Source organism: Natator depressus, chromosome 8 (genome assembly GCF_965152275.1).
Source record: "Natator depressus isolate rNatDep1 chromosome 8, rNatDep2.hap1, whole genome shotgun sequence".
Lineage (NCBI taxonomy): Eukaryota > Metazoa > Chordata > Testudines > Cheloniidae > Natator > Natator depressus.
The window spans coordinates 1,354,768-1,369,510 of NC_134241.1; the positions used below are offsets into that span (position 1 = coordinate 1,354,768).

Below are 14,743 nucleotides of genomic sequence, written 5' to 3' on the forward strand. Positions count from 1 at the left end.
GGCAAGGGTACACCTGAAATGGGGGACCAAGGAGGGCCCCAAGGATGTGGGGGTACACCACCATTTGCCCACTGAAGTTTTGATGGGGGGAGACCTAGAGGACTGGCCAAGCGACCCCCAGACCGCCCTGGTTGTGACCCGTAGCCAGAGCCGGCGAGGGGCACTGCGACCTGACCCTGGGGAGGGTACCACACTGGAGGCGCGAGACCCTACTCGGGTGGGGAGGGAGCGCCGAGGGGCACGGCTCAGAGAGGCTGCGGCCTCAGACCTGGCCACGGAGGGGGAACCGGGCCCCATCCCTTCCCCAGCCGCTGAGTTCCAGGCCGAGTTGAGGAAAGATCCCTCCTTGCAGAAGCTCAGGGACCTGGCCGACCTCAGTGAGGGACGGACCATGAGGAGAGGCTGCCAGGAGAGGTTCCTGTGGGAGAAGGGGTTCCTGTACCGAGAATGGGCTCCCCCAGGGGAAGGGGAGTCCTGTGGGATCAGGAGGCAGCTGGTGGTCCCCCAGAAGTACCGCCGCAAGCTCCTGTCCCTGGCCCATGACATCCCCCTCGCAGGGCACCAGGGAATCCGGCGCACCCGGCAGAGGTTGCTACAGAACTTTTACTGGCCCGGGGTCTTTACCACGGTCCGGCAGTATTGCCGATCCTGTGACCCCTGTCAGAGGGTGGGGAAGGCCCGGGACAAGGGGAAAGCGGCGTTGAGACCTTTGCCCATCATAGAGGAGCCTTTCCAGAAGGTGGCCATGGACATCGTGGGGCCTCTCAGCAAGACGACCCGGTCGGGGAAGAAATACATTCTGGTGGTGGTAGATTTCGCCACCCGCTACCCCGAGGCAGTGCCCTTAGCTTCCATTGAAGCAGACACCGTGGCAGATGCGCTCCTGACCATTTTCAGCCGAGTGGGGTTCCCCAGGGAAGTCTTGACAGACCAAGGCTCCAACTTCATGTCGGCCCTGCTCCGGTGCTTGTGGGAGAAATGTGGGGTCCGGCACGACTGGGCCTCAGCGTATCACCCCCAGTCCAATGGGCTGGTGGAGAGGTTTAACGGGACGCTAAAGATGATGCTGAAAACCTTTATGAACCAGCACCCGCAGGATTGGGACAAGTACTTACCTCACCTGCTGTTCGCGTACAGGGAGGTGCCCCAGGAGTCTACCGGATTTTCGCCTTTCGAACTGTTATATGGAAGGAGGGTGAGGGGCCCCCTGGACCTGATGAGAGACGAGTGGGAGGGGAAGGCCACTCCCGATGGAGAGTCAGTGGTGGAGTATGTCCTGACCTTCCGAGAGAGACTGGCTGAACTCATGGGCCTGGCCAGGGAGAATCTGGCCAGAGCCCAGAGGAAGCAGAAGGTCTGGTATGACCGCACGGCGCGGGCCCGTGCCTACGCCACCGGGGATCAGGTGATGGTTCTCATCCCCGTGAGAAAGAACAAACTACAGGCCGCCTGGGAGGGCCCGTTCAAGGTCGTCAAGCAGCTCAATGAGGTAAACTATGTGGTGGAGCTGTCGAACCGGGCCCACCACCGCCGGGTGTACCATGTGAATATGATGAAGCCATATTATGCCAGGGGGAATGTGGTGTTAGCTGTGTGTGGTCAGTGGGAGGAGCAGGGAGATGACCCTTTAGTAGATCTATTCCCTGGGACCAGAGCTGGTTCCCCCCTGGAAACAATCCCCCTCTCGGATCAGCTCACCCCTGCCCAGCAAGCTGAGGTCAGGGGGGTGCTGCATCCGTACCGACAGCTGTTTTCCAACCAGCCTGGACGCACTAATCTGACTGTCCACCGGGTGCAGACAGGGTCGCACCCGCCGATAAGATGCTCCCCCTTCCGAGTCACAGGGAAAACTGCTCAGGACCTGGAAAGAGAGGTCCAGGACATGCTGGCTTTGGGGGTGATCCAGCCATCGGCCAGCCCTTGGGCCTCGCCGGTGGTGCTGGTCCCCAAAAAGGATGGGTCAGTCCGGTTCTGTGTGGACTATCGGAAGCTCAATGCCATCACTGTATCGGATGCCTACCCCATGCCCAGGCCGGACGAGCTCCTAGACAAGCTGGGAGGAGCTCGGTACCTTACCACCATGGACCTTACAAAGGGCTACTGGCAGGTGCCGCTGGATGCAGATGCCCGGCTGAAATCGGCCTTTATCACCCCTCTGGGGCTCTATGAGTTTCTGACCCTGCCTTTCGGCCTCAAGGGAGCGCCGGCCACCTTCCAGCGCCTGGTGGACCAGCTCCTGAGGGGGATGGAGAGTTTTGCCGTGGCGTATATTGACGACATCTGTGTCTTTAGCCAGACCTGGGAGGACCACGTGTCCCAGGTTAGACAAGTGCTGGACCGACTCCAGGGGGCTGGGCTGACTGTCAAAGCGGAGAAGTGCAAGGTGGGGATGGCTGAAGTATCTTACCTGGGCCATCGGGTGGGGAGCGGCCGCCTAAAGCCAGAACCGGCCAAGGTGGAGGTGATCAGAGACTGGCCCGCTCCCCACACCAAAAAGCAGGTCCAAGCCTTTATTGGGATGGCAGGATACTACCGAAGATTTGTGCCCCACTTTAGCGCCATAGCCACCCCCATCACTGAGCTATGCAAGAAGGGGAAGCCAGACAAGGTGGTCTGGACCGAGCAGTGCCAGGAGGCTTTCCGGGAGCTGAAGGAGGCTCTGGTCAGTGGCCCAGTTCTGGCAAACCCAGACTTTGACAAGCCCTTTGTGGTGTTCACCGACGCCTCCGACACGGGACTGGGGGCGGTGTTAATGCAGGAGGATGGAAAGGGGGAGAGACACCCCATCGTGTACCTGAGCAAGAAGTTGCTACCCCGGGAGCAACACTACGCGGCCATCGAGAAGGAGTGCCTGGCCATGGTGTGGGCCCTCAAGAAACTAGAGCCCTATCTCTTCGGGCGACACTTCACCGTCTACACCGACCACTCTCCCCTGACCTGGCTGCACCAGATGAAAGGAGCCAACGCCAAGCTCCTGAGGTGGAGCCTGCTCCTGCAGGATTACGACATGGACGTGGTCCACGTGAAGGGAAGTGCCAACCTGATAGCGGATGCGCTGTCCCGGAGAGGGGGCCCCGAACTTCCCCAGGTCACTGGTCACAGTGACCCCGCTCAGTTCAGTCTCGAAGGGGGGAGAGATGTGACGATGTGACGCAGCAGGGAGGGGGGAGTGTTGACCTGGGAATGTGCCCTGGGGACGGGAGACCTGAGAGCCTGTCACCTGAGCCAGGAGGGGGAGGGGGAGGTGACACCTCTGCCCAGGAATGTGGACGGAGGCTGCAGCAGGGAACCTGCTCGGTGGGTTTAGTTTCAGTTTGGGGCTGGGTGGAGGAACACAGGGAACCCCAGGGCTGGGGTCTAAGCTCCCTGCTCCCCCAGAAGGACTTGACTGAGGGGTCCTGGGTGTACCCACAAGCTCTGTTTTGGACTGTGTTCCTGTTGTCCAATAAACCTTCTGTTTTACTGGCTGGCTGAGAGTCTCAGTGAATCCCAGGAAGAGGGGTGCAGGGCCTGGACTCCCCCACACTCCGTGACACCCGGCTGGGGCTGCCCTCGCTGGGGAAGGCGACGCCCGGGGGTGCCCTGCTCCAGGGGGATTCGCTGGCTCCAGGGGAAGCTTCGGGGCTGCAGGGAGGTGCCTGGCTGTGGGGAGATAGACAGGGAGACACGGGGGGGGGGGGGGAGACACAGCTGGGGGGTCCTGCTTTGCTGGGGTTTCCCTGCGTCACAGCTGGCTGCAGCCCCCGCCCCACGCTGCCCCCCTGTGGCTCCTCACCGTACACGGTGACGGGGGCGGAGGAGCTACGGCGACGGGCCACCATGTTCTTGGCCACGCAGGTGTAGTTGGCCGTGTCGGCCAGGCGCGCCCGCGGCACCACCAGGCTGTGCTCCGGCGTCACGTACACGCTGGCGTCCAGCGCCGGGTCCACCGGCTCCTCGTTGCGCAGCCACTCCACCTGCGGGCAGCGGGCGTCAGGCCGGGGCAGACACGGGGCGCTGGGGCCGACGGGGGAGGGGAGGACACGGGGGCGCTGCAGGAGACGGGGGAGGGGAGGACACGGGGCGCTGCAGGAGACGGGGGAGGGGAGGACACGGGGGCGCTGCAGGAGACGGGGGAGGGGAGGACACGGGGGGCGCTGCAGGAGACGGGGGAGGGGAGGACACGGGGGCACTGCAGGAGACGGGGGAGGGGAGGACACGGGGGGCGCTGCAGGAGACGGGGGAGGGGAGGACACGGGGGCGCTGCAGGAGACGGGGGAGGGGAGGACACGGGGGCGCTGCAGCAGACGGGGGAGGGGAGGACACGGGGGCGCTGCAGCAGAGGGGGAGGGGAGGACACGGGGGCGCTGCAGCAGACGGGGGAGGGGAGGACACGGGGGCGCTGCAGCAGAGGGGGAGGGGAGGACACGGGGGCGCTGCAGGAGACGGGGGAGGGGAGGACACGGGGGCGCTGCAGCAGACGGGGGAGGGGAGGACACGGGGTGCGCTGCAGGAGACGGGGGAGGGGAGGACACGGGGGCGCTGCAGCAGACGGGGGAGGGGAGGACACGGGGGCGCTGCAGCAGACGGGGGAGGGGAGGACACGGGGGCGCTGCAGCAGACGGGGGAGGGGAGGACACGGGGGAGGGGAGGACACAGGGGCGCTGCAGGAGACGGGGGAGGGGAGGACACGGGGCGCTGCAGGAGACGGGGGAGGGGAGGACACGGGGGCGCTGCAGGAGACGGGGGAGGGGAGGACGCGGGGGCGCTGCAGGAGACGGGGGAGGGGAGGACGCGGGGGCGCTGCAGCAGACGGGGGAGGGGAGGACACGGTGGCGATGCAGCAGACGGGGGAGGGGAGGACACGGGGGCGCTGCAGGAGACGGGGGAGGGGAGGACACGGGGCGCTGCAGGAGACGGGGGAGGGGAGGACACGGGGGCGCTGCAGGAGACGGGGGAGGGGAGGACGCGGGGGCGCTGCAGGAGACGGGGGAGGGGAGGGACGCGGGGGCGCTGCAGCAGACGGGGGAGGGGAGGACACGGTGGCGCTGCAGCAGACGGGGGAGGGGAGGACACGGGGGAGGGGAGGACACAGGGGCGCTGCAGGAGACGGGGGAGGGGAGGACACGGGGCGCTGCAGGAGACGGGGGAGGGGAGGACACGGGGGCGCTGCAGGAGACGGGGGAGGGGAGGACGCGGGGGCGCTGCAGGAGACGGGGAGGGGAGGACGCGGGGGCGCTGCAGCAGACGGGGGAGGGGAGGACACGGTGGCGATGCAGCAGACGGGGGAGGGGAGGACACGGGGGCGCTGCAGGAGACGGGGGAGGGGAGGACACGGGGGCGCTGCAGTAGAGAGGGAGGGGAGGACACGGGGGCGCTGCAGCAGACGGGGGAGGGGAGGACACAGGGGCACTGCAGCACACGGGGGAGGGGAGGACACAGGGGCGCTGCAGGAGACGGGGGAGGGGAGGACACGGGGCGCTGCAGCAGACGGGGGAGGGGAGGACACGGGGGTCCTGCAGCAGACGGGGGAGGGGAGGACACGGGGGCACTGCAGCACACGGGGAGGGGAGGACACAGGGGCACTGCAGCAGACGGGGGAGGGGAGGACACGGGGGCGCTGCAGCAGACGGGGGAGGGGAGGACACGGGGGCGCTGCAGCAGACGGGGGAGGGGAGGACACGGGGGCGCTGCAGCACACGGGGGAGGGGAGGACACGGGGGCGCTGCAAGAGACGGGGAGGGGAGGACACAGGGGCGCTGCAGGAGACGGGGGAGGGGAGGACACGGGGGTCCTGCAGCAGGGGGGAGGGGAGGACACGGGGGCGCTGCAGCAGACGGGGGAGGGGAGGACACGGGGGCGCTGCAGCAGGGGGGAGGGGAGGACACAGGGGCGCTGCAGGAGACAGGGGAGGGGAGGACACGGGGGCGCTGCAGGAGACGGGGAGGGGAGGACACAGGGGCGCTGCAGGAGACGGGGGAGGGGAGGACACGGGGGCGCTGCAGGAGACGGGGGAGGGGAGGACACGGGGGCGCTGCAGCAGACGGGGGAGGGGAGGACACGGGGGCGCTGCAGCAGACGGGGGAGGGGAGGACACGGGGGCGCTGCAGCAGAGGGGGAGGGGAGGACACGGGGGCGCTGCAGTAGAGGGGGAGGGGAGGACACGGGGGCGCTGCAGCAGGGGGGGAGGGGAGGACACGGGGGCGCTGCAGCAGGGGGGAGGGGAGGACACGGGGGTCCTGCAGTAGAGGGACTTCCCAGGCCAGTCCCCACCCTGTCCGCCCGGCCTGCATTCCCTGGGCCCAGCCCAGAGCGCTCCATGCAGACAGTTTCCAATGCCTGCTTGCGCCCGGCTTTCCCAGTGACCCAGGTCGCCCCAGGTCAGGACCTGGCTCCCCGCTGGTCCCCACTCCCACCACCTTTGTGTCACCTGCCAGCTGGATCTGGGAGGATTCAGTGTCCTTGCAGGTGACCCGGTTATGGAGCACGGGGCCCAGGACCCCGCTGGCGGCCCCGGCCGCGGCTTGTTCCCGTTGAGTTTCAGAGTGAGGCCTGGCCCTTGCCAGCCATGGGAGGTGTGGGCCCTGCACTCACCTCGGCCGGTGGGATCCCCTCCGGGGGCCGGCATGCCAGCACGATCTCCTGCTCGATGGAGACCTCCCTGCCCATCGGCTCCTCCTCAAAGTTCTTCCTCAGGTCTGGAGAACAGGGCGAGAGAGCCGAGGCGGCTGACATGAGACGCGCCCCCAGGCCAGGTGGCTCTGCCCGCCGGCCGGGAACACCCGGACCCCCCGCTGCTGGCACAGAGCCCAGTAACCCTGTGCAGCCCGGGACGGCTGCCTGGGTGCGGGGATGCCAGACAGGTGCTGGCAGGGCTCCTCAGGAGGGCTCAGCCCCCTCGGGATCTGGAGCCAGGGAGCGCCGTGCCCCATGCCCAGGGGGAGGAGGGGGCGGGCCAGGGGCACTCACAGGCAATGCGCACGTAGGCCTTCTGGCTCTTGGTGGTCCCCGAGGAGCTCCAGGCAACGCACTGGCACCAGTACTCCTCCAGCCCAAAGATCCGCTCCACCTGCTGCCTGGAGATATCGATCCGGACGTCCAGGAGGGGCAGCCCTGGGTGCAGGCCGGGGAGAGAGCAGTGTGTCAGGGATCCGCCGCGGCAGGGGAGGAGGGTGACACGCTGGGGTGGCACTGCCCCTGCCCCCCAGACCTCACAGGGGCCAGCCCATTACAGAGCACATGCCCAGACGGGCCCCTGAGGTCCCAAGGCAACTCGGCCCAGGGGCTCCCCCAGATCCAAGGTGTTCACGGCGAGGTGGGTGCAGAGCTGTCATCCCATCTCCAAGCTGGGCCCCCGAGACCAGGGAGAGCTGTCTGTAATGTTTTATGAATCCTGTGTGTGCCTCAGTTTCCCCTATATTGTGCATGGCTACGGGGTTGTGGGGAGGAGGGGATAAGAGCTGGCTGGTGGGAGGAGCTAGGTTCTGGGCTGTCCAGGCTGGGCTGTGCTCTCACCTGCCTCTCTCTGGGCTCCCCTAAGGACTCCCTGTGCTGTGCCCGCTGCCTGCCCAACCCCAGCGCTGGGTGAGTGTCGCTGCAAACGCTGGGCGAGGGGCATTGCCCCCGCGGAGGGGACATGTCTCTCCTGGCGGCGTCTGGCTCAGCTGGACTCGTTGGGCAGAGCTCCCGGGGAGAGCCGGGGGCCTGGAGCCCAGGGGAGGCGGTGGAGTCCGAGGAGGCGGTGAGACCGCGGGGCCCACCCTGGAGGAAGCGCCAGCAGGAGGCAGAGTGGCACTTTGGTGCGGAAAGGCCGATTTCCCGGTTCCCAGGCCCAGCCCCGGTTGTGCAGGGGCTGATGGCACCTTGGATCGTGGGCACTGAGAGATGCCATGGCTGGGGCGGGGCTTTTTTCCTCAGGGGGTCTGGCTCCCTGGGAATCATCGAATATCAGGGTTGGAAGGGACCTCAGGAGGTCATCTAGTCCAACCCCCTGCTCAAAGCAGGACCAATCCCCAACTAAATCATCCCAGCCAGGGCTTTGTCAAGCCTGACCTTAAAAACTTCTAAGGAAGGAGATTCCACCACCTCCCTAGGTAACGCATTCCAGTGCTTCACCACCCTCCTAGTGAAAAAGTTTTTCCTAATATCCAACCTAAACCTCCCCCACAGCAACTTGAGACCATTACTCCTCGTTCTGTCATCTGCTACCACTGAGAACAGTCTAGAGCCATCCTCTTTGGAACCCCCTTTCAGGTAGTTGAAAGCAGCTACCAAATCCCCCCTCATTCTTCTCTTCTGCAGACTAAACAATCCCAGTTCCCTCAGCCTCTCCTCATAAGTCATGTGTTCCAGTCCCCGAATCATTTTTGTTGCCCTCCGCTGGACGTTTTCCAATTTTCCACATCCTTCTTGTAGTGTGGGGCCCAAAACTAGACCCAGTACTCCAGATGAGGCCTCACCAATGTCGAATAGAGGGGAACGATCACGTCCCTCGATCTGCTTGCAATGCCCCTACTTATACAGCCCAAAATGCCATTGGCCTTCTCGGCAACAAGGGCACACTGCTGACTCATATCCAGCTTCCCGTCCACTGTCACCCCTAGGTCCTTTTCTGCAGAACTGCTGCGTAGCCATTCGGTCCCTAGTCTGTAGCAGTGCATGGGATTCTTCGGTCCTAAGTGCAGGACTCTGCACTTGTCCTTGTTGAACCTCATCAGATTTCTTTTGGGCCGATATTGAACAAAACCGGCCCCAGGACGGACCCTTGGGGCACTCCACTTGATACCTGCTGCCAACTAGACATGGAGCCATTGATCACTACCCGTTGAGCCCAACAATCTAGCCAGCTTTCTATCCACCTTCTAGTCCATTCATCCAGCCCATACTTCTTTAACTTGCTGGCAAGAATACTGTGGAGACCGTGTCAAAAGCTTTGCTAAAGTCAAGGAACAACACATCCACTGCTTTCCCTTCATCCACAGAACCAGTTTTCTCGTCATAGAAGGCAATTAGATTAGTCAGTGTGATACAGCATGGCCAGAAGGCAGCAGGAGAGTGATCTAGGAGAGAGACGTAAATCCCAGGATGAGGAGAAGCCTCATTCCCTGTAGAGGGAAGAAAGGTTTCTATAGATTAATTAAAAGCACCTGAAGCCAATTAGAGCACCTGAACCTAGTCACCTAATAAAATCCCCCTGCTTCAATCAGCCAGGGGAAGGAGCAGGAGCAGTTTGAGCAGAGGAGAGTTTGGAGAAGTGCCATGGCTGGCTAGAAGACCAAGACCCTAGGTAAAGAGACACCTGGCTTGTGCAGAGAGAGGGGGCAGGAAGCCCCACAAGCTGAAGAGCAGGAGAGGAAAGTAGCGCCGGGGAAGGAAGCACTAGTTCAAGTGGTTTACCACTATCCCTAGGGCCCCCGGGCTGGGACCCAGAGTAGAGGGCAGGCCCAGGTCCCTCCCTCTCCACTACCCTTCTCTGGGTTACTAGTGTGACAGTAGATACCCTAGTTCAGGGGCAGGAAACTGCATCCTGAACCGTGCCCCCCCCCCCCCCACCAAGAAGAGGAAGCACGGGGACCCATCACAATTGTACTGGCAATTTGCCACATCAGGCATGACTTGCTCTTGGTGAATCCATGCTGACTGTTCCTGATCACTTTCCTCTCCTCTAAGTGCTTCAGAATTGATTCCTTGAGGACCTGCTCCATGATTTTTCCAGGGACTGAGGTGAGGCTGACTGGCCTGTAGTTCCCAGGATCCTCCTTCTTCCCTTTTTTAAAGATGGGCACTACATTAGCCTTTTTCCAGTCATCTGGGACTTCCCCCGTTCGCCACGAGTTTTCAAAGATAATGGCCAATGGCTCTGCAATCACATCCGCCAACTCCTTTAGCACTCTCAGATGCAGCGCATCCAGCCCCATGGACTTGTGCTCGTCCAGCTTTTCTAAATAGTCCCTAACCACTTCTTTCTCCACAGAGGGCTGGTCATCTCCTCCCCATGCTGTGCTGCCCAGTGCAGTAGTCTGGGAGCTGACCTTGTTCGTGAAGACAGAGGCAAAAAAAGCATTGAGTACATGAGCTTTTTCCACATCCTGTGTCACTAGGTTGCCTCCGTCCTTCAGTAAGGGGTCCACACTTTCCTTGGCTTTCTTCTTGTTGCTAACATAGCAAGAAGGATTTCTTCAGGTAACATCTCTTGCTAGCTGCAACTCCAGGTGTGATTTGGCCTTCCTGATTTCACTCCTGCATGCCCGAGCAATATTTTTATACTCTTCCCTGGTCATTCGTCCAATCTTCCACTTCTTGTAAGCTTCCTTTTTGTGTTGAAGATCAGCAAGAATTTCACTGTTAAGCCAAGCTGGTCGCCTGCCATATTTACTATTCTTTCTACACATTGGGATGGTTCGTCCCTGTAACCTCAATAAGGATTCTTTAAAATACAGCCAGCTCTCCTGGACTCCTTTCCCCCTCATGTTGTTCTCCCAGGAGATCCTGCCCATCAGTTCCCTGAGGGAGTCAAAGTCTGCTTTTCTGAAGTCCAGGGTCCATATTCTGCTGCTTTCCTTTCTTCCTTGTGTCAGGATCCTGAACTCTACCATCTCGTGGTCACTGCCTCCCAGGTTCCCATTCACTTTTGCTTCCCCTACGAATTCTTCCCAGTTTGTGAGCAGCAGGTCAAGAAGAGCTCTGCCCCTAGTTGGTTCCTCCAGCACTTGCACCAGGAAATTGTCCTCTGTGCTTTCCAAAAACTTCCTGGATTGTCTGTGCACCACTGTATTGCTCTCCCAGCAGATATCAGGGTGATTGAAGTCTCCCATGAGAACCAGGGCCTGCGATCTAGTCACTTCCGTGAGTTGCCAGAAGAAAGCCTCGTCCACCTCATCCCCCTGGTCCGGTGGTCTGTAGCAGAGTCCCACCACGACATCACCCTTGTTGCTCACACTTCTAAACTTAATCCAGAGACTCTCAGGTTTTTCTGCAGTTTCATACTTAAGCTCTGAGCAGTCGTACTGCTCCCTTACGTACACTGCAACTCCCCCACCTTTTCCGCCCTGCCTGTCCTTCCTGAACAGTTTATATCCATCCATGACAGTACTCCAGTCATGTGAGTTATCCCACCAAGTCTCTGTTATTCCAATCGCATCATAATTCCTTGACTGTGGCAGGACTTCCAGTTCTCCCTGCTTGTTTCCCAGGCTTCTTGCCTTTGTGTATAGGCACTTGAGATAACTCGCTGATCAGCCCGCTTTCCCAGTATGAGGCAGGAGCCCTCCCCTCTTGCGCTCTCCTGCTCGTGCTTCCTCCCAGTATCCCACTTCCCCACTTACCTCAGGGCTTTGGTCTCCTTCCCCCGGTGAACCTAGGGGTCCTCCAGAGGCTGTTCCAAAGCTGGGACGTAGCACCATCCAGTGGACCCCTGGCACCTCCCCCCAGCTCTGTCAGGGCCCCTCAGGCCCGACCTGCAGCCCCCGCTACCCCAGCCCTGGGCACAGCTGGCCAGCTATGCTGCTGTATCTCAGTGACTGAGGGGAGCTCAGACCTCTCCCCCTTGTTCCCCGGCTCCTCTCCCCCCGCGGAGAGCTCTGCATACACAACCCACTCCCCGGCTCCCTCTGACACAGGCTGGCTGTGGCAGCAGCCCCCCCCCGGGACCCCTCCTGCCACGCACAGGCCTCGCTGACAGCTGCTGTCCCCGCCAGGCTGCAGAGACACCTGCCCTCGGCCCCGGGAGAGCCAGCAGCTGCAGGAGCAGATGGAGCCTCCAGCGGGGAGGAGGGACAAGCCCGGGAGGATGGTGCAAGGACACGTGGGGCAGGGCTTCCCCCAGCTGCCCTGCCCAGCCTGGCCTGGGCGCGGCCCCCCAGGAGCCTGCATGGGAGGGTGTCACAGGGACACCCCCGAGCTGGGGGCCCAGAACAAGCCATCCACACCCCGGAGTGGGCACAGTGTGGCCACCCCCACGGACTTGGAAGAGGGAGCGGGAGGGGGGCAGATGGGAGCCCCGCAGTTTGCATGCCAGGGACCCCCCGCTGCTGCCTGTGTCCTGCCCCAGTGTGCCCTGCTTGGCACAGCTCTGCACAGACCAGCCCTTCCACTCCAGGGACCCCCGTGCTTGGCCCTAGTGCCAGCAGGGGGCAGCGTGGCACTTTGGTGCGGAAAGGCTGATTTCCCGGTTCCCAGGCCCAGCCCCGGTTGTGCAGGGGCTGATGGCACCTCGGATCGTGGGCACTGAGAGATGCCATGGCTGGGGCGGGGCCTTTTTCCCCAGGCAGCTCTGAGTGGGACTGCCCGGGCTGGCACGGCCCGGTTCACAAGGGAGAAGCACAGCGCTGCTGTTTAAGGAGACCCTCTGACTCGCTGCCCCGCGGGGCTGCCCCACTCCTGGGCACTGACGCATTCACAGTGCTGGCTTCACACCCCCCACAAACCAGCCCAGCCCTGCATGCCAGGACACGGCGCCCCCCAGGCTGCGCAGTGATGGGGCAGGGGACAGAGCCCACCCAACTGTGCCATCCTCCAGGCCTGGGCAGCGTCAGGCCAATGAGCTGCCAGCAGGCTCTGCGCCAGGGTGTGACACCCCGCAGTGCTCCGAGGAGCTGGAGCATGGCCTGGCTGCCGGCAGGTTCCCTGCGCCACGGGACAGGCCTTGTTCTGCCAGCAAACGCAGGGTCTGGCCATGTCGGGCCCAGAGCTGGAGCATGGGCTTGACCCGCTGCCTTCCCCATGTAGCCGTGGGACGAGCCCAGACACCCACGCATGCCGCACTCCCAGCCCAGCCCCCTCACAACATGGCGGGCACACACCCCGGCTCTGCTGCCCTGGGCCTCTCCAAGGCTCTGGGACAGCAACTCCTGGGACTCCTCTCCCCTTAGGGCTCCTCCTTCCAACCCCAGCTCAGCCACCCCCAATTTCCCTCGCCTGCCCCTCCAGCCTGACCGAGGCAGGCATGTCCCCATGTTACAGCCTGGCCACCCTGCGCTGGGGGCATGTGTCACGCAGGGACCAGCAAACTCATCTCACTTGTGTCAGATTCGCCCCAGACCTGGGGGTGCCTGGAGCCAGTGTCAGATCAGCCCAGCCCTGCCAGCTCACGAGGTCTCCGATCGGGCACAAGGGGTGCAGGGCACCAGCTCTCCCTGCTTCCGGCCATGGGCACGGCCAGTTGAAGGGGTTTCGCTGCCCTTGCTGATCCAGCCCCGATGCCCAGGCCCCAGCCCAGCCTGGCCGGTGCTGCCCTTACCGGTGCCCTGATCCGTGCTGCGCTGCGTGACGTGCTCGCCCTGGTGCACCCACTCCCCGTTGCACTTGAAGTAGATCTGGGTGGCGGGCGTCGCCCTGCAGGCCAGGCTCACGGGCTTGTTCTTTACAATGTAGACATCTTGGGGTTCCAGCAGGAAGTGGGGCAGCAGGTCCGAAGAGGCCCCCGGCATGGGGTTGGCCACTGTGGCGCTCTGCTGGGCACCTGGCAGGAGAGGAGAGAGGCTCAGAGCCCCCCAGGGACAGGGAGGTGGGGCAGGGAGCCAGGCTGTGCCCTAGAGTAGCCCCAAGGAGAGCATCTGGGGCAGCACCCAGCCTTTGGAGTCACCAAGTCCAGGGCCAGCAGGGACCCTGGGCTCACCCCGTCTGACCGGAGAAGTCACAGGCCAGGGACAACCCAGAATCACTCCTAGAAAAACTCCTCAAATGATGGAGAATCCACCAGGACCTCAGGAAATCCCCTCCCTGTTAAAAATGGGCCGCTACTGCCAGTCTGAATTCACCTGCCTTCAGCTTCCGGCCCCTGGCCTGCCCAGCCCTTTCCCGTGGGGCAGAGGGGCCCATTAGTGAGTATCTGTTGCCCGTGTAGGTCCTGACAGACTGAGACCAACGCACCCCGCAACTTTCTCTTTGGTAAGCTAGATTGATGAATCCCCTGGAGTCTGTCACGCTAAGGCGGGTTTCTAACCCTTTCATCATTCCTGGGGCTCGTCTCTGACCCCTCCCCACTTTGCCAACATCCTTCTTGAACTGCGGGCACCAGAACTGGGCACGGATTCCAGCCGCGGTCGCACCAAGGAAAATCACTTCTCTGCGCCTACTCTTGATCCTGTCCCCAGCATTGCTCTGGGCACTCACGTTCAGGTGATTCTCCACCATGGCCCCCAACCTTTTTCAGAGCCCCCCCACGCCCCCCGGAACGTATGGCCGCCGTTCCTGGCCCCTGGTGTACACAGTTACGTTCAGCCATACGCTGTGCAGCGTTCATGAGTGATCTGGGGGCTCTGTATCACTGACCTGGGCTCTTCACTACTTCCCATGCCCCAGGTTGGATGCCAACTGCCAGCTTTTTCAGGGGTGATTTTATGTTTTCTCCCAGGTCATTGATAAAGAGGTTCCAGGGGCAGGGCCAAGAACTGATCCCGCAGGACCCCACTAGCACGCCCCTGCGCCGTGACAATCCCCGTTACAGTTACGTTTGGAGACCCAGCGCGTGGCCAGGGTTTAAGCCACCTCATGTGGGCCACATTCATTTTCTATCATTGTCGTTTTCTAATCAGGACGTCGTGTGGCACCAAGTCTCTGATGTCAACAGGACCCCCTCTGGGAACTGCCCCTGGAATCTCCTGAGCAAAGACACGAAGGGACTTTGGCAGGGTCTGGTTTCCATAACCGCACGCTGATTTGCAATCATTACATTCCCTCGCTGGGGCTGGCCTCTCCGCCAGCCCCTCGCGTGGAACGCCGTCTGCCCTGCCCAGAGAGTCTGCACATATGCAGCTCTGCCAGT

The 14,743-nt window shown here is 62.5% G+C and overlaps 1 protein-coding gene across 4 annotated transcripts in view; it reads right to left on the reverse strand.

Moving 5' to 3' along the window:
* UNC5A (unc-5 netrin receptor A) overlaps positions 1-14,743 on the reverse strand; it is a 70,003-nt gene that overhangs the window by 26,589 nt on the left and 28,671 nt on the right. For all 4 annotated transcript variants that reach the window (XM_074960148.1, XM_074960145.1, XM_074960146.1 and 1 more), the window contains exons 2-5: positions 13,217-13,438; positions 6,949-7,092; positions 6,574-6,677; positions 3,776-3,956 (exon numbers count right to left, since the gene is read on the reverse strand). In XM_074960148.1, coding sequence (XP_074816249.1) covers positions 3,776-3,956; positions 6,574-6,677; positions 6,949-7,092; positions 13,217-13,438 — 651 coding nt within the window. The remainder of the gene's footprint in view (positions 1-3,775; positions 3,957-6,573; positions 6,678-6,948; positions 7,093-13,216; positions 13,439-14,743) is intronic.